The sequence below is a fragment of the Delphinus delphis genome, chromosome 19 (assembly GCF_949987515.2).
Source record: "Delphinus delphis chromosome 19, mDelDel1.2, whole genome shotgun sequence".
In the NCBI taxonomy this organism is placed as follows: domain Eukaryota; kingdom Metazoa; phylum Chordata; class Mammalia; order Artiodactyla; family Delphinidae; genus Delphinus; species Delphinus delphis.
Window position 1 is genome coordinate 12,879,524 of NC_082701.1, and position 26,664 is coordinate 12,906,187.

The window sequence follows — 26,664 nt, forward strand, 5'->3', positions numbered from 1 at the left end:
CTGGCCCTGGCGGCCAGCTCACCAGGAGAGACAGAGCGGCAACCCCTTCTTTCCAGCAGTGAGACCAATGCTCGTGTTCTTTGATTCAGACTAAACACTTTTATTAGGAAATAAATCACTCAGCAGAGGATGTGCCAGGAACGTCCTCTTCTCCCTGGAACACACCACATCTGCTCTCAGTCAGGACCGTCCCGTAGGACGGAGATGCCCATGCGGCCCCAGGTGAGCGCGTCTGGAGGTCACCGGCATGGGCTACGCATCTTCTCTTATTTTAAAAGAAGGACATTCTTTTTTTTTTTTTTTTTTGCCACGCAGAGTGACTTGTGGGATCTTAGTTCCCCGACCAGGGATTGAACCCATGCCCTCAGCAGTGAAAGTGCAGAATCCTAACCACTGGACCGCCAGGGAATTTCTAAAAAGAAGGACATTCTTGCTTTTGCCCAAATATCTTTATTTCTTTGTCCAAGTACCTCTGTGATGATTATGAACAGGAAAAGTAGCAAAGAATGTCAATTAAAACCAATAACTTACTTATTTCCAAAGCACTTTAACCACAACTAAACCATCAGACCGCCCCCTCCTTAAATGTACTGAGTGGCCAAGTGGGCTGTGGAATACCCAAGAATGTCTGCCCATCCTCACGCCGAGGGTAAGGCGTCATTCAGATAACGTGAAGGTTACAGAACCAAGTGAGGCCTGCACGGGGCTCTCCTGTCGGAATTCGCATCCCAACCTGAGACCAGAGCAACAAACCTTTGAAAAGCCAAGACAGGAGAAGCCAGAGGACAACCTGGATGGGAGGGGGGAGCTTTTCCTGCACAGGACTGAGGCCGGCTGGTCCAGCCTAGAGACAGTGTCCCCAAAGCATCGCCAACCCTAAGGTCAGCCCTGCCCGCCACCCAGAGCGTGGGCTTCATCCTTCCCAGATCTGCCCAAAGTCCTTTAAAAACAGGAACCACGATCCAGGCCATCATGTGGGTGGTGGCCCTGCCTTTCTGGAAACTGCAACCATGACCCAAAAGGGAGCAGATCCCAAGCCACTGTCTGCACGTGGAAGCTCGCCCCCTACAGCCCTGAGACACGCATATCATCACCACGGTGCAGAAGGGACACCCGGCAAACCAAGGGGCAGACCCAGGGGTCCTGGCTTCCAGACCCTCATGGAGCCTCCTCAGGTGCCACGCAAATGGCTCATCCCAGGGTCCAGGAATGCTGCCCCTTTCTGTATGAGCCCAAGCAGCCCTGTGACTGCAGAGTGTGGGGAGCATGTGGGGCTGCAGTGGCCGTGTCCACAGGTCCATGCTGGGTGGGCGAAGGGGAAAGTGTTGAGGCTCCTGGGTCAGGGTGGCCGAGAGAGTCCTGCTCCCAGAGCCATTTCTGGGGATCCCTTTGCACTCACAGCGGGTGATCAGCTGTTCTCCCAGAAGATGCCCAAACCCCAGGCCAGTTGCTTTGTGGGGTGGCCCTGGGACCTTGCCCGACCCTGGCAGAAGCCAACTGATGGACATGCTGCCCTTATCTTGGGGCCGCGCTACCCAGGCTTCCCCCATGACCAGTTTATTTACTATTCCTGGCTCCCCTGTTACCTTTATGTAAAACACATGGACAGCTCCAGGACGAGAAGAGGGTTGCTAAGACCTGAACCTGAGCAGACGGACCCTCAGCTTGGCAGAAGGCCCCAGGCGAGCTGCGGATGGCCACGCTGGGAACACCCTCGGACCTTGTGTCAGGGACCCTGTCTGGTGATGGGGCAGAGCCCAGCCTGGCATGAACATGGTGCCAGGGTGACTCTCAGTGGCCAGCAGTGTTGGGGGCTCTGCCCAGAGTCGCCAGAACATCAGATGTTCGCCTCCACTCAGAATCCAGCAGTATCAGCCCTCCAGCTGCTGCTCCCAGAGCCGCCTGCCCCCAGAACCTTCTCCAAGGTGCCATAATGCTGATTCTGGTTCCCCGAGTGGAGGCTGCTGGCCCCACTCAGCTTCATCCACACTTAAGTCAGTCTCCAGTGGCCGGGTAATGACACTCTGTCTGCTGACAAACGGGGATTCCACCCCGGGCACGGGATCCCTTCCTGAGAAAAGGAGGGCATGTTGGCCCTGCCAGCTCCCGGGCCCCACATCAGCATAGCAAAGCCAACGCTGATGCCTGTGAGGGGAAATTGGTTCCCTCCATTTACTCACAGTTGAAAAATGATCAAATGTTAGCAAATCAAAATTCAGGATGATTCGTAAGGCACCTTGTTCAGTGGAAATGGGCTGAGCGAGAGGGAAGGGGTGTGTGGCCAGCATGGCTGCTTCCCTGCAGGGCTGCTGGACAGGCCTCCCGGGGCTATGTGAATGTTGGGTCCGCGATGCCATGGTCAGGGTCGCAGGTGAAGGCGATGGTGATGGCGTAGCGGGTGCCCCAGTGAACCTTCTCCACCCGGTGCAGGTTCTCAGACCCCGAGGTGAAGAAGGACACCCGACCTGGGAGAGAGGAGAGCAGAGCATGACTTCAAGGCCATATGTGTGGCCGGGCCTCAGAGGACCTGTGTTTAGGCCAATGCAGCAACACGACCAACCGGGCAGGCTGGAGAAACAGCTGATGCAGGAAGGCGGGGGTTGGAGACAAACCAGCAGGAGAGCCCTCGCACAGGACGAAGGGCACCCCAAGCACCCAGCCCAGCCTCCGCGGGCTCTTTGTGGGGCAACCTGGACTTGGGGTGAGGCCCTGCTGCCACCCCCAGGGGCCTCTACAAGCCATGTGACCTCCTCGGGCCCACCTTATGATCTTCTTTCTTTTTTTTTTTTTTTATGATCTTATTTCTAATCACACATGAAACAAAACCAAACCCTGCGAGGTGATGACAATGTTTTGGCAACGGATCAGGGAAGGCGTGTCGAGACAGACACCCAGCGCCTGTAGCTCCCTCCAGGGCAGCTAAAGACAGGACTCGGGAGGCGGCTTCCGAGCGTCCTGGAGCAGGGGTCCTCCACCCACCTGTGTTCAGAGAACCCCGTGTTTATGGGCTTCCATATTTAACTGGTCTCATACACCCACCATAGATTTTTTAGGACAAACGAGTTGACCGTTACAGAATCGTGTGGGAGGAGCCCCGGGATCCTGTAGGCGCCGCGTCACCGCCACACGGCCCTGCCCCAAATGTCCCATGACAACTTCATTTCTCTTCAAAAGGTCACTGCCAGGAACTCAACTGCTAAATCTTTGAGAGAGGAGAAAAGTCTACCCCAGAGTCTGCTGCTTTCTGGTTGTAAACAGAGAACCATGCTCTGCCCGGAAACAAGGGAGCAAAAGAAATCGTGTGACACACGGAAACCTCTGCATGGGGGCCCGGGGACACCAAGAACTCAGACCCTCCTCTGCACCAGCCAGGCCGCCCCTGACCTGAAGGAAACACTCTTTCCCAGAGCAATCTGGAGTCACGCCACTTTCTGAGGCTCACGTTGCTAAAGGACGTTTTGTCCTCAGTCTTTCCACTTTTAGTCACACCTGAGACCTCAGACACGTAGCCAGGCCCGTCTGCCCATCCACGCCATCTGTGCACGCCTCTGTCGCCACCCCACTGCAGACACAGTTATCAAATGTCGCCGACTTACAGCAAGAGTGGGGGTCTCTGGGCGCCCCCCCCACACACCCCAGCATTTCTGCACACTTTGCAAACAGAGGCACCAAAGAACAGAGAAGAAAAGGACTGAGGAAAAGTGAAGCTCCTCGTGGCCTGTGGGACAATAGGAAACCGTCCACCGTTCATGTTGGAGCCTCGGAGAGAGGAGGGGTTCATACTGGGGCAGGAAAAGGCGATCTGAAGAAATAATGACCAACACTTTCCCTAATGTGACGAAACTTTGACTTTTAATCCAATAAGCTTAGCAGGATAAATACTCCAAGTGGGATAAATACAAACAACTCCACACTGAGGCACATCATAGTCAAACTGATGAAACCAGAGATTAGAGAACATCCTGGAGGTGGCAGAGCAAAGAGGCAGCTACTATGGGGCAGTGACAGCGGTGACAGCAACAGGGGAGCCAGAGGAAAGGGATGATGCTTTTAAAGAAAAAGGAAAAAAACCCACCAATCCAGAATTTCACATCCAGTGAAAATATCTTTTAGAAAAAAGGGTGAAATAAGGACATTTTCAGAAAAACCATCACCAGCAGACCTGCACTCCAAGAAATGCTGAGGCGGAAGGGGAATGTACCTGTTGGAAACCTGGATGCACAGGAGGGGACGGAGGGCTCTGGAAAGTAAGTGGGAAAACTGAAAACATTCAGCATATTTTCCTGTTAATTTCCATAAGAGAGAATGAACTCTTCTAGGGAAAATGATAACCTCTTTGGCACAGCCTGTCAGAGCAGTTGCATCACGCTCCCCACCAAACGCCAGGCTCCCGGTGACGTCTGTGCGGATGGGACAGAGTTAGTGACTCTCGTCCTGTTGACCCGGAACGGCAATCTGCTGACCCAACCCAACGTCAACGTGATAGCTTGTTGAGGAAAGGCCCACAAGGGCTCACAATCTTGCCTAAGACCTTCTTTCCTTTTTAATGCACCAGTAGTTAAGCCCCACACCTATTCTGACAGCTCCCAAGTCCAGAGTGATCAACACAATGACGGGCACGACACAAACACCAGGAAGAACCCGAGGGCAGGCTGCCAGTCATCAGAACCAGGAGGAAACTGTTGGCATGAAATCACCACCCGCGCAGTGACCAGCAGGCCAGCGCTGGTAACTCACCCTACAAGGCGTAAACTCACATGGAGGCGACGGCCCACCCAACCCCAGAAACGTGAAACTTTCGGCATTCATGAACAGTGCTTTCTGGCTTTTTATTTTCTTCAGTAAACAGCTATTAGATTATCACCCACTTCTTTAAAGCAGGATTTAGCTCGGCAACTTAGTAACCAAAAATACAGTCATCTCCGTTTTTGGAACCCACCTGCATTTCTCCTCTTAGTCCACAAGCATTCCTGGACACCTCCCAGAAGTACGTGACATGTGACCCCCAGCCTTAGCACCAGCAGCTTCTCTGGCTCTTGGTCCATTAAAGCCTTGGAGCTGCAGGGCGTTCTGAGCCCCTCCTGCCCACTGACCTGCGCCTGGGTCTGCCCCCCTCCAGCACTCACCCCCTGAGGGAAGAGAGCCAGTCCTGAGCTGTTTAACTTCCTTTCTACACCTTCTGATGTCCAAGCCACTTCTGCGTGGATTCAGCGCTACTGCAAGGAGCATTTGGACTCAGTGGCTTGCAGGACCGCCTCATGGCTGACGGGAACATTCTAAACCAACACAGGTGGACAGCCTCATTGGTTTGAGCTGCCTGCTGCCAGGCGGAAGCGGACATAGCTACACACCCAGTAAGCAGGGTGACGCAGTGGGGTCGGGTGAGCCACGGCAGCAGGTGAGTGGTGCTGCACAGTCGAGGTGCCCAGGCCGGAGCCAAATGGCCTGGCTCTGTCTCTGAGTCTCATCTGGGGCTGGGCCGGGGCCTGGGCTGCCCCTCAGGAAGCCCCTGGGGGATCCCCGCCCCTCCCCACCCCAAAACCTGGGGAGGAGAGGGGACGCTTCCTCGCTCCACACATGCTCACTGAGCAGCACTGAGTGTCCGAGCTGGGCTGGGGGCAGCGGGAGCTCTGGGACCACCAGGTCGGGTGTGGTTTACCAACATTAGGTGAGGATCACTGCCTCATCCGTCTGTCTTAAGCTTCTGAGTCACTACAGGGGATGGAGTGGGGGCTGGCTCTGGGAACTCACTCTGCAGTGACTCAGTGACCGTGGCCACACCCACTTCCTCCTCTGACGAATGTGCTCCATGGACACACTGGACACACCGTAAACGCTGCATCCCGGGAAACGCCCGCCCATGAGTCCTACCTGCTCTCGGCTCCACCGTCTTGTTGGCCCCCTCCTCCATGAACACAAACCGCCCACCACCGAAGTCATCCAGGTAGTCGGAGAGGTACAGCAGCGATGTGTAGTCGAAGGAGCCATAGGTCACCTGCGGGGCAGAGCGTGAGGGCGTGTCACCGTCTGCTTGTGGGAGGACACGCTCCTCAGGGAGGGACAGACCCAGGCCTCGCTCTGCCTCCCAACTACAGAAAACCCTCTGCTGAGCACAGGCGTGCGGTCCTGCCTGGTTCCCGCACAGTCAGAGGCGCAGCCCACGCCAAGAAGCCCACACGCGTGAGCCCCAGGGCCGCCACGCCACCCACCCACCCGCCAATAGGACCCTCCCGCGTCAGCACAGGGAGCAAAGGTGGTGCTTCCGCTCCTTCTCCAGATGTGGGCACCCCAAGCTTTCTTTTAAATTGTGGTAGAATACACAAACCATACAATTGACCACTTTACCCATCGTTGAGTGCACAGCTCAGGGGCACTAAGCACATTCACACTGCTGTGCACCCACCCCCGCCGACCATCGCCAGAACTCTTCAACCTCCCAAACTGAAACTCTGTTCCCATTAAACACTAACTCCCCACCACCACCACCCAGTGCCCACGCTACACTGTCTGTCCTTTCCTGTCTGGTCCTCTTTGCGTGGACATTCTTTTGGAAGATGGCATGGGCGGTGGAAAGCAGGGGATGGGGGGTGAAATCTGTGCTCTGGGCTCATAGGAGCGTGGGCCCTCTGGGCCTGGATATAATGTAAACAGGAGGCACTATCATTTGTTTCCCAAGGACCCCTTGAAGTCCGGGACGGGAGGTGGCCGGATAGTTGTCCCATCTGTGGATCTTCAGGACTTACTATAGGTAAGGGGTGCCACATGAAGAGCTTGATTTCAGTGTGAGATAGAGGAGTTTGCTGTCTGTAATATGTGAGGCAGGTGTTGTTTCCAAGGACATAAGAACTCATACAAATTAGCACCTACTTATTAGAGGGAATCAGTGAGATAGGCTATTTTTTTTTTTTCCACGCAAAGATAGTGACTTGCATGTACAAGGAATTTTAATCACATGATAACAGCTCCCAGCCTGAGGAATCATTCAATTAGTAAGACTGGGGTAAGAGATAAGGAAGAATGAAAGAGTCCGAGGACAGCAGCCCAAAGTCATCCTACCAGTGCCCTATCGCACAGCCCAAGGCTCCTGTGTTTAGGAATAGATTCTTAAATGATTTTACTGATGCCTGTAGGCACCATGGGAGCGGTACACAGAAGCCCCAGGTCCATATCCATAACACATTTGATCAAGGCTCAAAAAGTCCAAAAGCCCCGCTCCCCCTGCAACCAGCTAGACCACCATCACCGTGACAGTGGTCATCTCCTGAGAGAGGGTGGGCTGACCAGGAGGGAGAGGCAGCAAGCCTGCCAAGGTGACTGAGTCCCTGTCACCTTCTCATGAACTCAGTACCATGCCATCTGTGGGACTGGACTTTCTACACAGACCTGAGCTCCCTCCACCTCCCCCACCAAGACCCCACTTAGGGGCCCCTTATCCAGCATCAGGGCACCAAACAAACATCAAAGTGACCTAAACCTGAGAACAGCCCAGGGCAGTGCTTCTGAATCGCTTCAGCAGTGAACCTCATGTCCACTACCTGCATAAAACATAAAAGAGACCCGGGGGCGGGGGGTGTCCAGGAGCCTGACCCTCTCCTACCCACCCAGCTCAGATTCTGCAAAGGAACCACCCCAAACCCACATGAACACAGTGACCTGGGAAGGAGGCAGGTAATGGCAGGTGATGGGATGGCAGAGGCCAGTGGGGCCTGAGCTGTCCTGAGCTAGAGGCTGGAGAGCTTCAAGGGAAGGAGCAGATGCATGGGGTCCCCTTGTGCGAGTACGTCTTTTTGCTGTGTCCATGCGTGAGTGACCCCTTGGCTGTTATAGCCACCCTGGTCCTGTAGACCCTGTCCCAAGGTCTCCTGGCTCTGAGATGTCTGAGGCTACCCCACTTGTCACTGTTGACTCGTTTTCTCTGCCTGAAGAATTTCTTCCTTATCCTTCTTCCTTTGAAGCTGGATCACCAAACCAGGCTACATTCAGTGTTGTCTTTCCTGAACCCACACTTCCCGGTACATGGAGGGCTGCTCTTCCTTCGTTGCAGGGAAATTCTCCGGACTCCGTCCCACGCATGAGGCTCCTTGCTGTGCGAACCTGTCTGTCCTCCACACACGTCGTCTTTGCCCTCAACCCCATAAAACCCTGTTTTTCCCTCTGCAATATCTACGATGATCTTATACTGAAGGTCTCGGTCCTGGTCCCCTAATGAAATAATGCACCTGGGCAATGGTTATCAATGGGTCAATGGCTGCTAGAGCCATGAAGTGAGGGTGGACAGGAGGCTTGATCGTGGATGGATCAGACCGAACCCACTGATCAACCTTAAGCCCATGGGAAGAGAACGAGCAGACACTGTACTCCCCCTTAGGGTGAAGCCCACACTTCCAACCCGAGTTCCATCGAGCCCTCCAAGCTGCACTGGCTCAGACAAGCCACTGGCCACATAAAGCTACTTCAATTTAAGTTAATTTAATTAAATACTGGGTTCCTCAATCTCACTAACCACACTTACGTGCTCCCCTCCTCCACTGAGCTCAGACAGTCGAGATGAAATAAACACATGCGTATCTGACTGAACTTCAGGCAGAAGCCCAACCTGCGAGCTTCTGCCCAAACCCTCTGCTTACTTTTCACTTCGCTTCCTGTGTTCCAGGGTCAAGCGACACAGAGATTATCTGGGTCACCTGAGCACACCCGCGGCTGGGGTGACCGCCAACAGCCCTCAGACGTTTCCGTGGCCAACCGTCCCCTGGCGCCACGCTGCGTGTGCTGGCTGAGTGGGGCGGGGCAGTGGCTGCGATGCAGGCGGGAGAGGGCTTCAGCTGTGGCTGACCAGGACCGCAGATTGATTAGGCGCCACTGTGTCTAGGGAACAGCAAGAGATCAAGAAAGGGGAATCTGCAGAATCTGGAGTGGTCGAGAAATCTTCCCAAGTTAAGGTGAAAAGTGGGAAGAAGGGGGCCTCCTGGGCAGGGTGCGGGCAGGGCCCGAGGAGAGACCACACGACAGAAAGGCCAGGTCAGTCAAGGCCGGGTCAGGTTACATCCGACGAAGCTCACAGCTCAGGTGGAGACAGCTCTGCGTGTGGGAACAAGTAGCAAAGGATGGTCCCCATCAGGCCCTCACTGTTCTGTAATGTGCTTGTCACAGTCTTCTGTCACCTCATCACGCGAGAAACAAATCTTATCTCCTTGACCTCATCAGTGAGAGAGGAAACTTCTAAAACCCTGACCACGTGAACAGACAGCACCCAGCTGGGGCCGTGGTGGACAAGCCCCAGGTTCGCTCACCTTGTCCACGTGCGCGTGCCAGTACTCGTCATGAGCCGTGCGGGCCGCCGTGCTGTTGATGCGGGAGAAGAAGGTGGGCTTCGTCAGGTGCAACAAGGACGCGCTGATGCCAAATGCCTGGGCGATTGCCAGCTGGACCTTCTGCCGCAGGTCCCTGCCGAGACGACACAGGTGTCAGCCACACAGGAAAGGATTCTCCCCGGGCCCATAGGGCCCGCACCATGTGACACTGAAACGGAGCAGGACCCTCTGGTCCTTGCCCCCAACCCCCATGTTCTCAGCCTGCCTTTTGTCTGTGGAAACACTTTAGCCAAAGAATAAGTTTAATCAGAGAAGTGAGAAAATGCAGAAACAAAGGAAAATAGTCAAACGAGACCAAATAATAATAGTTTAGTCATTAAGCAAAGTCAAGGACCTTTAGTTCCCCCTCAAGGGCTATAGATAATATTCTGAGCCATATCCTGTGAGCTGTTTTGCAGATACTGAAGCCCCCACCAGGCTGAAGGAGGATGACTACATGATGACCGAATTGAAGCCACGACATAAGCTACTCCACTTCACACAGTTCCGAGAACTGGCCTCAGAGAAATGGGAACAAACCCTGGAACTAAAGATTAACTGTACTTAACCAAGATGACGCTGGTCAGACCACATTACTGGTTTCAAGCTGACTGTCAGAACTGACTATGCTGTTCTGCTCCCTCTCTCTGCCTATACAACCCTGAAACTCCCCTTTAAAAGCCCCTGTCCCTGAGCAGCAATCAGGAGTTGGTTCTCAGACAGGAGTCCACCCTCTCCCCCGGTTGCTGGCCCCTGAAATAAAGCAACCTTTCCTTCCCCACCAACACTTGTCTCTCAAGAATTGGCTTTCGAGCAGCGAGCAGCTGGACCTGGGTTCGGTAACACTACAGAAAGACAAGGGCTGGCAAAGGTGAAAGGTGAACAGATGCACACACAGGTCCGCACACGTGGGTCAGGGTATCACGTGCACACCCAGGAACCTGAGGGCCAGTTCTCTGCAGGACTGACCCCAGCACTCCCAGCCCTGCCACCACCGTCCCCCTTCCTGACCTGGGCATTCCTTCCCTCACCGGTACAACTGGAAGTCCTCTTCTGAGAAGATAGTTTGTATTTTATCCCCAAAGTATCTGTGAAAAAATGAGTATTGACAAATGTGATGTTTTATTAATGTTTCCTTATTTCCTTTAAATTCAGCCTTTCCTCCAGTTAACCAGCAAGTCCCTGAAAACCAGCTGGTCCTTATTATCTTGGAGCTGCTCCTTCTACAGTGATAACTGTGTGATAAAAGGGAGGAGGGTGGGAGGGAGGGACCTGGCAGGTGGGGTGACATTTATCAAGGTTGGGGGAATCTCTTGCTTCTCCTGGCCCTCGGGGAGGATCAAAGCTACTCAGGAGGCAGCTCTCAGGAGCCTGGCCTGCCGCTCACCTCTCCCACCTCTCCCTCCAGCCCCACCCCTTGGTCCATTCCTAACTAAGCTGTTCCCTGAAGCTAGCTGGCAAGGATCCCGCCCTTCGGAAGAGCTGCACCTTCCAGTCCTCATCTGGCCTCGGCCCGATGGCAAACGTCGCAATTTACCCAAGACTTGAAGCCGCTCTGATCCATACACGCAAGCCTCACTCAGGTGTCTCCAGCTAAGAAACGAGCAGAGACCCCACCCCACCCCCGACCCCGGGGTTCTCACCTGTACAGGTTCACAAAGTGCTTCCCGACAGACAAGGCCCCCGAGTGCAGGTCCAGGATAGACGCCTGGAAAAGACGTTGGCAGGGCGGCGTGAGGGCTGCCTGGCAGGCGACTGAGCTCTAAAAGCCACCAACGTTAAACACGTGTTCCTGAGACCCATCTTTGCACACCCGGGTCAGGGCGACGATGCACACGGGCTGGGTGTCAAGACGTTTGGACAAAGGTGTGTGATGGCGGATATTTCTCTCCTGCCCTAAGAATGGAGACTCTCTGGTCTAAAATTCTGAAAACAGTCCACAGATACAGTTCCTCCATGGGTCTAAGAACAAGCCCTTCCCCCGGCTTTGCTGTGGTATAACCAACACACAACGACCTGCTCCTGGTTAAAGTGTTCAGTTTGGTAAGTTTTGATGCTGGCATGCACCAGTGAAACCACCATCACTACCAGGATAGGAAACACATCCATCACCTCAAATTTCCTTGCACCCTTTGCAACCCCTCCCTCCTGCCCCTCCCCAGGTGCCTTCTGCCACAGCAGCTGGTTACTTTCTAGAACCTGAGGCCCTGGAGTCATGAAGCTGCACTTCGCTCTTGGCCTGGCTCCTTTCACTCAGTGTTGCCTCCCTGTGACTCCCTCACGTCGGTGCAGTACCCGCTGCCCACTGTCTCATGGCCAAGGGGCACCCATCATTTGGGGAGGAGTCACTTGTTGGTCCATTCACCTGGAGATGGACACATGGGCTGTTTCCAGCTTAGGGCTGTTGTAAATGAAGTGGCTGTGACACTGGGACAGCATTTCATCGTGGGAGATGCTCTTGTTCTCCTGGGTAAATGCCCAGGAGTGGAATCGCTGGGTCATAACCCTTTAATGAACAGCCAGTGTTTTCCACCCCTGCCCACCCTGCCTCCGGGGGGCCTTCCCACGTCTTGAGAGGGGAGTGGGCGCCAGCACGGACCACCTCTACCCTGTCTGGGTGTCTTTTCTCATGGATGCAGCGATCAGCCCAGGGGTTCGTCTGAACACAATTTGGGCTTTAAAAACGTTAACTGCACTTAAAGGTATCAAACCTGGATGATTCATTGCAAGACAACTTCCCGAGTAAATGCTGAGCGCCGGGCAAAAGATGAGTCCACGCACGAATAGGTTTTTAATAAATATTCCCCTGAACTGAACCAAAATAAAAGGAGAAGCTTAATTTTCAGATCTCAAGAGGAAAGAGCCTGCAGAATAAAAGACTCATGAAGATAATCACCAAACTATGCAGAGGAGAGTGGATCTTCCTACGGGCCCACACGCCAGGCGAGGAGATCCCCATTTGGGACCACACGAGAACTCCGGCCAACGTAAGGTGCTCGCAGGGGTGCACTCCTAAGCCCGCCCAGGAAGCGGATGAGATGCAGAGCTGCATTGGCCTGTCCGAGCTCCCCATGGTTGCCGTAAACAGTAGGCTTAAAACAGCAGGAATTCATCCTCTCAAGCTCTGGAGGCCAGAAGGCCGAGATCAAGGTGTCGACAGGGCCCCGCTCCTTCCAAAGGCGCCAGGGGAGGATCCTTCCTTGAATCTTTGGACTTCTGGTGGTCCCAGGGGTCCCTTGGTTTGTGCCACATCACTCCACCTCTGCCTCCATCTTCACACGGCCTCCTCTTCAATCTCAAATCTCCCTCTGCCTTCCTCTTCCAAGGACTCTTGTCATTGGATTTAGGGTCCATCCTGGTAATCCAGGAAGATCTCATCTTGAGACCCGTAACTTAATGACATCTGCAAAGACCCTTTTCCCAGGTAAGGTCCCATTTACAGTTCTGGGTGGATGCATCTTTCAGGGGCCACTGTTAGACCCCCTGCAGTCTCGCCTGGTGGATGACAGTCCCCATGCAGCACCTGTGGGAGCCTCCTCCACCTTGCATGGTCCTCACTGTTTCCCACCAGCTCCTCCTGCGTGTGCTGGCTCTCCCATTCCCAGAGCCGTCACCCTCCTCAGTCGGCCCCTGCTCGTCACCTGCTCTGTTCACTCACTGCCTACGACCTCCCCCCACTGCCCCCAACCAGGATGCCTGACACAAAGATGTGATCCGAGGCAGCCCTCCTGTGAAGGGAGGGGGTACTTCATTTCCAGGAGCAGGGCCTGAACACCCGGTGCCCTCGCCTTCCCCTCAGAGGGAGAGCAAAGTTAAAGGGGTAAAAAGAAAACCGAAGCAGGAACGGCACACAACTCACCCCTCCGTCCGATCCTCCCAGGGACAGCCCCTTCTCAGCTATGCTGTGGGGAAGACCGTCTTAAATCAGAATTCAGTTAACAGCATCATCTATGATACATCTAGACACATATCAACCAGCACAACTAGCACAACGTTAACAGACTGCTTAATGTTTATGACAAAAATCACATTTGGACCAAAGGACTTGACTTTCAAGCTAAGTGAGTAAATGTTAATATTTTGTCACCATCTCCTTAACCACGTATGACATAGCTTGGGGACAAGTGGGCTTAGTTTCCATCTTTAGCTCAGAGACCTGGTGCTGAGTTGAATGGGTTCCTCTGGACTGGAAGGTCCCTCTCCTGTCATCACAGGCTGCGGGGGCAGCCTTTGTAATCACCAGCTCAGGAGGCAGTGGCCACATGGTGGCCTGTGCTGGAGCTCACAGGACCACCCACGTCACCAAAGATGCAGGGGCTTCTGGTGCCTTTGACAGATGCTTCATGGCCGCCCGGGAAACTGACTGGGGGCTGGATCCATCCCTCACACCAGGGACCCTCCCCACCCAACCAGCCTCTACAATGTTATCTAGAAACAGGAGGAACATCTCCCCTCAAGACACAGCTCGGCATGCGGACCAGACGCTGCTCCACTGGGCACATGCTTGGGTCTGAACTCCTTGTTGGAAAATCAGAGCTTCAAGATCTTGTTTTTAAAAGACAATAAGGAAGAATCCAGTGCCAACTACTTCTGAGTAAGACTTCCTGCCCTGTCATGAGTCACGGCTAGGAGGCAGGAGGGCTATCCCAACCAGTTTTGGAGAGGAGACGAAAATAGTCTAGTGACCGCCTGGGGCTGCTGGGTGAACACACTGTCTTTACACAGGCACCTGCTGGGCCCCTCAATGGCTGACGGGACAGCATCCCCCCAACCTCCCCACTGGGCCAGAACTGCTGCCTCTGGAGAGGGCCCAGGCCTCTGGAAGGTTCCGTCAGCAACCACATCACTGATGACAACAGCCTTTCCTCCTGGAAATCAGAAAAGCCCCTCTTTGCCTTGGAAGTGCAAAGGGGAATTGTTAGGGAATTCTAATGAATTTCTTTAAATCATCCTTTTAGTAGTAATTCCCTGTGCTTCACCCACAGCCCCACTCTCCTGCTCGTTCAGGACAGAAACTCAGAGACACGTGTACCTGCGAATCCTCTGGGCTTCGTCCCTGGTGATGACGGCATCGCTGACGCCCCGGCCACACTTCCTCGGGGAGCAGCCTGGAGAGAGTTGAGCTGGGATGAGACGCCAACCCCGCTGAACCCCGACTAAAGAGCTGCCCGCTGCTGTCAAGGACTCACCTGTGGGCGGCCCTCCCCAGGGACAACGGAATTTTGTGGGATGGGGCCTTGCCTTCCATGGGATTAGGGGGGCAGGTTTGGCAAATAAAATATAGGCCACTCGGTCAGATGTGAATTTCAGAGAAGCAACGGTGACTTTCCAGTACAAGCAGAGCCCCTGCAGCGCACACATCTCACCGGAAGGGGGTAGGTCCTGGCAGCGCCACACCAGGTGGGTCACTCCTGAAGCAGCTGACACTCTACCCACCCTTGAGAAAACAGCCCAGAGGCGGCATCCACGGTATTCTAGAACCATCACTGACCACAGATCCAGACCCGTTGGCTAGTGCCTCCTGGATGACCAAAGCTGTGCTTGCAACTGTAGTCACTGTCCTTCTGCAGAGCCTGGCAAAGCTGCCCCAAGGTGGTCACCACACACTCTACCCTGCTTCCTCCTGCCTCTGCACCCAGGACTGAGCTGCTTAGAGGGAGGAGGATGGGGGAGCTTGGATGGGGCCAGGGTCGGGGTGAAAGTGGCCAGGGTCGGGAGCACAGGGCCAGGGTGGACACGGCCAGGGTCAGGGTGGACAGGACCAGGGTTAAAGTGGCCAGGGTTGCCACTGGGTTGGGGTGGACAAGGCCAGGGTCAGGGTGGAAAGGGCCAGGGTCAGGTAGATGGGGCCAGGATGAGGCAGAGCACCAGAGATGGACAAGCTTAGCAAGCCCCTGGTATCCTGGCGCCAAGGGCAGGCTGGCTGCCTTGCACTGGGTGGGCCCTAGGATATGTCCTGGCCGATGAGACACTCTCATGGCCACCCCCTGGCCTTGGGACACTCTCAGGACACACTGGGCTGGCTGACCTTTAGCTTTCATCCTCCTTTCTCTCTTCCTGCCTGGAACATGCCTGGAGGTGGAGCGATTGTCCTGGGACCATGTGAGCCACATGCTGAGTGGCAGAGCTGGGGCGCTCGGCCTGGGGCGCTTACAGGGAGCCAGGCTGGCCTGGGGTGCCTTTTTCTGGGTCTCATCATGTGGGAAAAATAAACTTCTACGTGGGGGTCATTAGGGGAGGGGTGCCTCAGTTCCACAGAGCTAAATACAATATACTAATATAGGTGTTTTTATTAAGACATAAAAATGCTTTTTATAAAAGTTGAAGGTAAAAGCAAAAACAACGATAACCAAAAGACAGCTTGGGGAGCGACATCATATCAACAAATACATTTTAACACAAAAGAATTGTGAGAGGGGAAAAGATTGATAACAGGAACAGTTTCACCAGGAAGATGCAGGGGCAACAAAAGCACCAAGTGACATCGCCTCAAACACCTCTGGCGGCGAAGCGGCCACCAGACCCAGAGTCTCAGTGGGGACCCTGCCTCGCGGTTCCCAGTAACTGGGGACGGCGAGACAGAAGTTCAAGAAGACAATCCAGCAGCGACACAATAGGCTCAACATGAATGAGCATCAAAAGCATAATTTGGTGAGAAAGTGAGTTGTGAGTGGCTGACAATGTCAGTGCACATACACGAGTGCACACGCTGCAAACACGCACACACACCACCCAGACACACAGGCCCAGGGCAGGCGGAGCCCCTGTCAGCTACAGGAGGAGAGAGGGGCGAGGGATGGGGAGTCCAGAGGCTTTAATGCACACTCCACCATTTTTTTTTTTTTGGTAAAACATATATAACCCCAAATTTACCATTTTAACCATTTTAAAGTGTACAGTTCAGAGGCGTTAACTATGATCACGTTGTTGTACAACCATCCCCATCATCATCTCCAGAACATTCTCATCTTCCCAACTGAAAACCCATACCCGTCTCCACTAACTCCCCCTCCACCTCATTCCAACAGTTTTTAACGTTGATAAATTATTAAATGGGTAGGAAAAATACGTTCTCAAAAGCTGTGACTTTAGAGTGAAAAAGCTGACCAAGACAGAGAGAGCATGCCCACAACAGAACCTATCCACTTTCCTGACCCCCTGAAGGGAAAGGCAGCCCCCATTCCCTGGGCGCGTCTTTGCCTCCCTTCGTCTAAACCCAGCTTGTGTGCATCACAATGGCGCCCCTTGGTGGAAGGATTTAGCAATATTTTCTTGGTTCAAGTCCAAAGCATTGCTCTGAAGAGAAAAATAAACTGAATTTTGTCTTTAAAACCCAGTCACTCTGGTTAGGTTTTTAAAACTGCTGCCCTCGAGCAGAGGAGTCAGGCGCTGGGATGGGGCACACGACATGGGGGAAGGGCCTCTGGTATCTACGTTCCCTGTTGCAACATCTTCTGCAGTTACAACACCCTAAGACAGAAAATGCCTTTTCTGGGTTCCACTTGCTCATTACTATCATCCCAGTTCTGTTACATCCTTCCAGGCAAACCGCCTCTTCCATCAGATGGCACCCACAGTGTGGGGGACCTCAGTGAAACACTGGCCACGGCCTGGGCAATGAGGCCTGGGCAGTGACCAGTGGGCCTGCCCCTGCACAGGCAGGGCCTGAAACACCCACACTTCTGGGTCCATGTGTGGGCTAACCAACCGGGGGCGGGGGACGGGGGGGCAGCAGCGGGGGGTGAGGAAGGTCACCTGCCCAACGCCACCCCCACACTACTTTCAACCTGATTCCCATCAATTCATTGTAGCAAAAAAAGACGCATTTTGAACACACTGAATTCCATGTTAACATGCTGCTCTTTCCCGGATCACCTCGGCATCATGTACCTTCAAACCTTCGGTGACTGTCATAGTCCTCGGAGCAGGGCACCTCAATGAACCTGCCTGGCAGGACCTCACTTCGATGAGCTAGGACCTCAGTGATGCTGTCATCACCCCCCAGACTGCCCCAGAGCAGGAGTGCAACGAACGTGGTGCAGGCCCCCAGGACGGCAACTCTCAGCCACTTCTTCCACACATCCCGAGGCGCCCGGACACTCCTGGTGCTGAGAACAGAAAACAGCTGTGGTCACCCAAATGCACCTGCATGTGCTGAAAATGCAGACCACAATGACCAGAGACCACACCCACCCTTAGTTACAGCCTTAAACTGTTCCCATGCTGGCTGCTGTCAGAGATACTCTCAATCAATCCAGAGGCACTCGCCAGCATGGGAGGATGTGGTGGGGAACGTGCCCCTCACCCCATATGACCAGACAGGGCTCACTTGCTCCCAAGGGCAACAAGATGAACTGCCTGTTGGTGTTCCTCCCAGCCTGGCCAGGCCCATGGAGAACCTGTCTGCGAGGTCCTGGCAGAGTCTGTGGCACCGATCACGTTGCCTGCATCCAAAAATGACTGCCACAACCCCATGCATATGGTCCCAGTGCACATGCCTGTGCATGCGTGCGTGCACACACACACACAATGTGAAGTAAGTTAAGCATGAGTCAAGCCCACTTCACTAAAACCACCAGCCAGCCACAAAGAGAATACAAGTACAACAGAAATGATTCACCAATAAGACACTTTCTGTACCACCCGGGTTAACTGTGGGATTCACACTGCCTGTGCTGAAGTTGTAGGCATGTCTGTGTGTGTGTGCACATGTGTGTCTATGTGTGTTTGGGTGGTATATAACCATGCATATGTGTGTCTGTGTACATGCACGTGTGTTTTCACGTGTGTGTAACTGAGTAGCCGTGCACTCTGTTATCTAAGAAAAATGTGAAGGGCTTGAAGCACTGGCAGAAATGAGAAAAGAGATCCAGGCATCCTTTCAGGAGGTGCACCTCATGTCTTCAAGTATATGATTAAAAGCAGATAGCCTGCCTTCTATTTTTCTATGTCTCTCCACACTGCAAATTGCTATATATATAACACACAAATTCCGATTAAATAAATCCCAAGGTGGGCACAGCTCACTCAGACTAGGTTGGGTGAATACATGATCATTTTAAACAGGGAGCATAGGTGCCCAGAACACAAAGACCCCCACCCCCACTCCTAGAACTGCTGTCTAGCCTCCAGCCCACCTGGTCTCCTCTAATTAGACCAGGGTGGACACCTCACTCCGGTGGCCCCATCATTTCTCTTCCCCAATTCCGAATGGGGCAGGGAGACTGCCCGCCCATCTCAGCAGCAGGGGCTGGAACCCCAACTGAAGGTGCAAAGCTGTAGGTGACACCTTCGCCTGGAACAGCCCGGCTGCTGAGACAGAAAGGGACAGAGAGGAAGGGACAGAGACAAGAGGGGAAAAAACAGCCACCTGGGCCAGATTCGGATGCAACACTCCCCTGGAGGTCTCCTCAAAATAAGCACCCCTGTTCAGGGTAAGCTCGCTCAAGCTGCACCCCTAGAATCTTGCCAAAACAGAAGGGGATTTGGAGCAAGGTCCATGGCCCATGGGGCAAGCACAACGACAAGGTAATTTATCCTGGAATGATTAAAATACACCCCTGGCTCTTAAAGCTTCAGGCAGAATCCCCTCGAAGGCTACGTGATGAGATCACTTTTTCATTCATCAGGCCCCCCTGGTACACATGGGTGAGAGAGGTCAAGAAAGACTCCCGACGGTCTGCCCCGTCCTGGGCCGCCCCCCACCCAGCCCCGACCCTCCTGGCGCGGGCCTCGCGGGATTCTTCAGGCCACGCTCTCCAGACAGACCACACCCCTCTAGAGCCCGATTCGCCCAAGCATACACCACGCCCCTCGAGGCCAGGCCACACCCACACTGCAGGCCCGTCCCGGGAAAGGCCCCGCCCACGCTAGGTCCAGCCTTTCCTGGCCGGGCCACGCCCCCAGCCCCGCCACACCACGCCCCCGCCCCTCCAGACCAGGCCCCTCCCCCTCGACCAGGCCCCGCCCACGCCGCCGTCCGCGCGCTCCCGGAGCTGCCCAGTACCTGCTCGGGCGCCGGCGGTCAGCTGCCCGGTTGCCCTCGGGCGCCTTGGGAGCGCCCCTCCTCTGAGGTGCCATTGTCCAGGCCGCCGCGGAGCCGGGTCGAACGCGGGATCCGCCGCGAGCCCGGGACGAGCGCCGCGAGAGTTAGCGCGAGACCAGCGCGGCCGGGGACGCGGAGCGACGCGTTCCACCGTCGACCTCCGGTCTGGTGGCCAGGCCTGAGCAATCGGAGGCCGAGCGCCGAGCGGGACGGAACGGGGACCTGAGGGCGTCCGCGGCGCACCCGCTGTTGCCTGCCCCCTCCTCCTCCCCTGCCCTCCGCGGAACCCGACGAGTCTCCAAGTCTTCGTCTGAAGTGTGTCCTCGCCCAACCGTGCGTGCTCTCCCGGCGTCTCCAAGCCCACCTCCCGGGGGTGTCCTCCTCCCGGGGCTCTCCAAGCCCTTTCCCCGCCCGGGGTCTCCAAGCCCTCCTCCCAGGGACTCCGCACCCTCTTCTGTGGGGTTTTCATGCCCCTCTCCCCCGGCCCATGCTACACTGGAGGGCACTGGGTCCAGTTGGTGCTCAGTACACATGTATCCGTTAGGCCCTGCTGCTTTGTTTACAACATTCAATTTCCCTAGACAACCTTACGTCCAGTGGGCAAGAAGTAAGATCTTAACCAACCCTGTGGAGATACCTGATTCTGAAAGAGTGGAATTAGCAGTGAGGTGCATTCATGAGGATTAAGTCTGAAGAAGGTGAGTAATTTACTGATACAGGGGGAAAAGAAAACCTACTTAGACTCATTGAACAAGAAAAGAGATCTGCCCAACAGTCCCGAAACTGGGGAAATCGGATGCCATTTCCTGGTAACTTACCTGGAAGCCCGAGGAACTGGGACAATTGCAGACCTGCCAGGTTGTCTGGTAACAATGACAGTTGACCCAAGTCTTTGAAATAATCACATTTCTATAGACTTCATGCAGGAGGGAATCAAAGCAAAGAACTACAGACTCACAAGATGGATTACTGAATTCTTCCTCTCCTTTTCCTTTAGATTTTGCAGCAACTTACATTGGTAAACAACTCTGAATGTGTCTGATGCAGGTAAGATGTTTGTGTTCATTCCTGCCCTAGGACTACAAGAATAATTGGAGAATTTCTCTCAGAACACGAGGAGGCACACACAGGACCAATGCAGACTTCTCAGCTCAAAATTTTTTCTTTTGGGACTTCCCTGGTGGTCCAGTGGTTAAGACTCTGCACTTCCAATGCATGGGGCGCAGGTTCGATCCTTGGTCGGGGAACTAAGGTCCCACATGCCGCACGGCGCAGCCAGGAAAATATTTAAAAAAAAAATTTTTTTTTCTTTTAATTCTATTCCCAGGAAAATAGATTTGGGTTTTTTTGGGGGGGGGGTTAAATGTAAAACAATTCAACTTTAAAACATTGCAGTTTTTCAGAATGCTTTGTCTTAAACTCATCCACTTATCAGTGGTAATTTATGTAATTGCTTTAAGAACTTTGTCATTGAGACTGTCTTGAATATAGTTTATTCTTAAAAAAATCAAACTGATTGGTTTCTGTGTGCATTATGTTATTTCCTCTGCTATATTATGGATTCCTTAAGGTCAGGGATTTATGAATCCTTGCACAGAATGAGTAGTTTGAATTACTGAGCTGAATATATGACCAATGTACAAAGATTTTCTTTCATTTTTCAATCTAATCCTTTGTGTTTTATGATAGAAGAAATAAGATTTCACTGTTTCCCAGCTGCTTCAGTATCATCCAGATACTTTCTCTAGTTTAACATAAACTAGCCAACACTGATAAACTGTGGCTTACTTGTTTTTTAAATTATCAATGGCCTGTTTTAAATCATAGATAGTTTTCTCTGACCTAGAATAAATTTTTAGAGCTTCTTCCTCTGTACAACCAAGCTGACTCGAACTCTAGAAACATAATTGTTTTTAACGCTATTCAAAGTAGAATAAAATTGAGGATAAATTTTCTACAAAAACATCATATTGTGGTGCCTGAAAAGTGTTTGAGATATTTGCCTGTTTTCACTGGCATAGTATACATAGGATAAGAGGGTCTTTAAAACAAGAAATTATTTTGCAGTCATTTGTGTTATTACAGATTATAGCCATCTTATAAGGAAACAGTGCTGTTCTATTTTAGGGACAAATCATAACTAAATGGCAAGGGTCCCTATGTTTGAACATGGAGACAGACATCCTTTTTTTTTTGATTTGGCTGCGCTGCGTGGCATGTGGAATCTTAGTTCCCCGGCCAGGGATCAAACCCATGCCCCTTGTAGTGGAAGCATGGGGTCTTTTTATTTATTTATTTATTTAGTTAGTTAGTTATTTTGGCTGCGTTGGGTCTTCGTTGCCGTGCACGGGCTTTCCTTCTAGTTGTGGCGAGCAGGGGCTACTCTTTGTTGCAGTGCGTGGGGTTCTCATTGTGGTGGCTTCTCTTGTTGTGGAGCACAGGCTCTAGGTGCACGGGCTTCAGTAGTTGTGGCACACAGGCTCAGTAGTTGTGGCTCGTGGGCTCTAGAGCGCAGGCTCAATAGTTGGGACGCACGGGCTTAGTTGCTCCGTGGCATGTGGAATCTTCCCGGACCAGGGCTCGAACCCGCGTCCCCTGCATTGGCAGGTGGATTCTTAACCACTGCGCCACCAGGGAAGTCTGAAGCATGGAGTCTTAACCACTGGACTGCCAGGAGAGTCCCAAGACAGACATCTTGATTCGATTTCATGTCGGTGAAATGAGTTCCCTCCCAGTTCGTGTCAGAATTGAAACAGACATTGGAAGGACCAGGCCAGTTGAGCCTCTGGAGTCTATAACCCTGAATTTCTCCACTAGGAAGAAGTGTCCAGACAAGAGGTTTTTTTGTCACATGATTTCACAAAAAATAGTACGATGTCGGGTTGCTCACCATTTAAGATGCGACTAGTTCATCTGGACCTGAAAGGAGCCCCACCGAGGGTCTGCTACCTCTCGGAGGTGAGAGCTCCCTTTCTCCACTAGAGAATCACTTTGCCTTGGGTTTGGTTATGAAGTTGTGAACAATCGATGTTCTGTAGACGTGTGCTTGGAACACAACTGTGGGTTCTGTGTTGGGGCACGGTGGTGGCAACAGCATAGATTTTGAATTTCCCCCAAATCCCCTCACAAAGCAGACAGCAACCAGGATAGCAAAAGGAAAAACAGAAAGGACAAAAGACACACACAACCTCTTCATTGTGAGCTGAATCGTGTTTCCCAAAAAGATATGTTTAAATCCTAACCCGTCAGACCTTGCAATGTGACTCGATTTAAAGACACGGTCTTTGCAGATGTCGTTGACATAAGATGAAGTCATATGGAGATAGGGTGAGCCCTAATCCAATAAGTGGTGGCTTTATAAGGAGAGGAGAATTTAAACACAGAGACATACACAGAGGGAAGATGATGTGAGGACACAGGGAAGGTACCACATGAGGACAGAGGCAGAGATTAGAATCGATGCGTCCACAAGCCCAGGAGGACCAAGGGTGCTGGAAACTCCCAGAAGCTGGAAGAGGCAGGAAGGATTCCCCTTACAGCCTCAGAGGGGGAGCATGGCCCTGCTGACACCCTAGATTTGGGACTTCTGCCTCCAGAACTGTGAGAGAATAAATTCTGACTGTTTCAAGCCACCCAGTTTGTGGTGACTTCTTATGGCAGCCACAGAAAACGTATGTACTCTAAATCAAAAGTAGGCATCAGGGTATCCCCGTGAATTCCAAAATGCAAGGGGTGGGGCCAAACCACCTATAGCACAACACCCACGTGGGGTTAGCAGCCAGGCAGGGGGTGGTAGAGGAAAGAGAAAAGAGAATTCAGACGATGTCAAGACCAGAGGACCCAGAAAAGAGCCCAGCTAGTAAAGATCTGTCAGAAACTGGGCGAGTTGTCCCTGGCTCCAGGTTGAGGGTGAGTGCCCAAGGCCTCAAAGCACTCCTGAATACCTTCCAGAACCTTCTTCCAGAAGGACAGAGCCCACACTAAGGACACAGTGTTGGGGGAAAAATCCACATTGAGCTGGGCAGGAACATTGAGGGTGAAGTGGAGAGAAGTTTCAAATACTGGGGGGACGGGATCCAGAGGGAGTGGAGACCACGTGCTGTGGCAGCAGCTGCACAGAGTCTAACCGCTAATCCTTCATGTAACAGCAGCAGAGGGAGCCCTGGGCTGGCCCAGCTCCATCCCAAACAGAAGAACCTGCTCTCAAAAACACAAGAAAACACATCTCAGTTAAAAATGAGCAACAGAAAAGGAGTGTAGTTGTGCCACACAAAGACACTAAGAAAAAAAAGGACGATGATCTGAGTAACAGCGAAGGTGCACCAGGAACGTGTGACCACAAAGCAGATGACATAGTTCCGCAGTATTTCAGAAAGAGAGCAGAGATACTAGGAAAGTGATACAGTTATGGAAGAACAGTGTAAGTCAGAAATAGAAAAGCCCAGAAATGTGACAGCCAGACAGAATGAGGTTGTGAAAAGATTGCCTCCAGACTCGGGAATGAATTAGAAAGAAAAAGAAAAAAAAAAGTCAGAAACGGAGACCAAACTAGGAAAAGAACAAAAGTGAATAGACGCCATGGGAAACAGTATCGGGAAATAAATGGCAGAGAAGAAAAAGCCAAGTGTAAAGAGATAAAAGCATGGTGACAAATGGATAGATGTGGAAGACAGGCAAAGAAGGTCCAGCTTATGTGTAGCTGGAGCCCCCGTTTCGTTACCTGCTGCTGCTGACAGAGTCAGAGGTTTAGACAACAATTTCTTATTCCTCCTGTTTCCACAAGTTGGCTGGGTGGCACCCTTAGGCTGAGCTTAGCAGCCCCTTAGCCACCAACAGCACCAAGGATCCCTACCACCCCCAATAGAAGTGCCAAAGAGGCCACCCAGTGGTCAGATGGCCAAAAGGCTACAAGGGAAACCAGGAGCAAAAACGCTGAGGAAAACACGAAAATGCCATAACCATTATGTTCCATTTGTGTAAGTGACTGACCTGGGTTAGTTTACTCCTTTCCACAATCTGCCTCTTGTAATTTGCAGTCAATTATTGATTACCCGTTTTACAATTATCCCAGCTAATTCTTAGTCCCAAGCTGATTTCCTCTTTCCATCCAGCATGCTTCAGAACATCCCCATATTCTTGGGGAAAGAAAACTTCTGACAGCAACATCAACAAGAATGCTACAAATCACATAAAACTCACAGTGGCCCTTGTCTGGAGGTGGGTTACTATTCTGAGTTTCTGCAGGAGCCCCCTCCCTTAACACCCACCCCTGGCCGTGATGCCAGGCTAGAAGAAAATCTCAGTCCTGTGTACAGTAGACACAATCCTAAAAGTACTGGAGAATAGGGATCCATGTTCTTTGAGATAAAGGTAGAGAAAGAAGTGGGGGAGAACCAGGGGAGGGACCCCATGAGCACAGCGGGACAGCCTCTTTCCTCCTTCATCTCCCTCCTCTAGACTCCTTCCAGGTGCTCCAGTAACCCTCCAGAGCCCTGTAGGCTCCCCTTACCCCAGCACCCCCCAATTCCGCCCCCTTGTATTAAATGAACACATCACTACATTAGAATTTGATTTGGCGTCACGCGGGGTACGTGGGAAAAATACAAAGATCAACTACAATCCATGTCCATCAGCTGGAAGAATGAGTCCATGCGCTACACATGTGTCACTTTCTGTTCAAATAGTCATTTCTTCATCACATCCCCCTCTCCCCCAGATTTTCCCCCTGTTCCGTGCCCTGGGTGCCAACGGCCTCCTCATCGAGTATGAAGACATGTTTCCCTACGAGGGCCACCTGAGGCTGCTGAGGGCCAAGCACGCATACAGGTACCCGAGCCGCCAAGCAAGGCGATGCCTCTGCAGAGAAAATGGGGTGTGTGGGGTGGCAACCTGGAAGGGAGTGGAGGGCAGGCGAGAATTGAACGACAGCAGGACAGTCCTCTTCTGTCTTGTTAAATACATGTCTTTAGTCATAAAAATAAAGCATGTTCACCGAAGAGAATTTAGAAACATTTAAAAGAAAATAAGCATCAGCTATGATCCCCCACAAGGAAGCGCTGTGATCTGTTTCAGTCTTGTCTGGGTGTGAAGTGCGTGGAGGACACTTTGACAGGTGTCCATGCAGGGGAGGGAGGGCTGCTCTTTAAGGCGGGATCTTCACCAGGGAAGTGAGGATTAAAGGGGAGAGAATCAGAATCAATGAAGTCGGATAGTGTGGTCATGGGTGCACCCCACTTGGCTTTAAAATTATGGGTATCCATGTAAATCGGTAATAAATAGCCCAAAAGAAAATGGGCAAAGAACATTCTGATCCCCCCAAAAGAAAGAAAAATAGCCAATAAGTATATGATAGTAATAAAATAACAGTGAAATGCCATTTTGGCTACCAAATTGGTGACGCTTTTAAAAAAATGCTAATGCTCTGTGTCCACGGGGGTGAGCAGGAGCAAGCCTCCTACTGGTGGGCTGTGAAGCAGCCCAGCCGCTCTGGAGGGCAGCTTGGCTCCATGTGGTAGAACTCCCAGCACGTACGTGTGGGCAGGAAACAGGAAAGGCATGAACCAGAGCATGGCGGAGGTATTCGTGTTTATTCCTACAATGAACACGTTTTGTTCCTTTGTTTTTGAAAGTGAAAAAGGTGCCAGGGTTCCGGTGAAGCTTGAAAAAGGTATATTTAAAGACAGAACTTTATATAATCAATTCATCTATAGAACTGGTTAACTTTAGAGATGGTTCAAACACATACAGAAGTTGAGATAAATTCACAAATGACAACTCATGGTGGAGCACGCAGTGGGCCTTTCCAGGTTGGCATCCTCAGTGGCCTCAGCAACGAAATGCTGGCCTGAAGGGACACTCCCACCTGAATCTTGAAACTCTTCGTTTTTCTTTCCTCTATTAAAGGGATCACCAGCCTTTTGTACAAAGGGCCAGACAGTAGATATTTTAGGTTGTGCAGCCCATCTGATCTTTGTTCCAACTATTAGTGGGGCAAAAGCAGCCACAGGTGATAATAATGAGTGGGCGTGGCTGTGTTCCAATAAAACCCTATTTGTGGACACTGAAGGATGAATTCCATACGATTTTCACATGTCACAAAATATTCTTGAGTTTTCTCAACAATTTTAAAACATAGAAACCATTCTTAGGTCACAGGCTGTACAGAAACAGGTGGTGTGTTTGTTCTCAGGCCCGTCTTTCCACCTTTGCTCTAAAATATGATTGCTTGTGTGGCCTAGTTTCTTGTAAAATGGCTTTAGCCTCTTGTCG

General features: G+C 52.2%; 2 protein-coding genes across 5 annotated transcripts in view; one reads left to right on the plus strand and one right to left on the minus strand.

The window, feature by feature from the left end:
• Positions 1-19,489, minus strand: OGFOD3 (2-oxoglutarate and iron dependent oxygenase domain containing 3). 2 transcript variants are annotated; one of them, XM_059997343.1, is made up of 9 exons: positions 19,357-19,489; positions 17,241-17,458; positions 14,383-14,458; positions 13,210-13,252; positions 10,994-11,058; positions 10,382-10,438; positions 9,291-9,444; positions 5,872-5,995; positions 1-2,465 (listed from the first exon to the last, which is right to left on the minus strand). In XM_059997343.1, exons 1-9 carry the CDS (start codon positions 19,428-19,430, stop codon positions 2,329-2,331), a joined length of 948 nt encoding a protein of 315 aa, XP_059853326.1. In that variant the 5' UTR covers positions 19,431-19,489; the 3' UTR covers positions 1-2,328. The 2 variants fall into 2 exon arrangements, with proteins under 2 accessions (XP_059853326.1, XP_059853324.1); XM_059997341.1 differs by lacking the exon at positions 1-2,465 and having other exon boundaries at positions 5,684-5,995.
• The window catches only part of HEXD (hexosaminidase D), an 18,264-nt gene continuing 10,944 nt past the window's right edge, over positions 19,345-26,664 (plus strand). For all 3 annotated transcript variants that reach the window (XR_009516991.1, XM_059997339.1, XM_059997340.1), the window contains exons 1-5: positions 19,345-19,728; positions 19,977-20,093; positions 20,393-20,442; positions 22,213-22,353; positions 25,112-25,221. Coding sequence is in view for 2 of the 3 variants with exons in the window: in XM_059997339.1 (XP_059853322.1) it covers positions 20,428-20,442; positions 22,213-22,353; positions 25,112-25,221 (266 nt within the window). In the remaining variant the exon portion in view is untranslated. The remainder of the gene's footprint in view (positions 19,729-19,976; positions 20,094-20,392; positions 20,443-22,212; positions 22,354-25,111; positions 25,222-26,664) is intronic.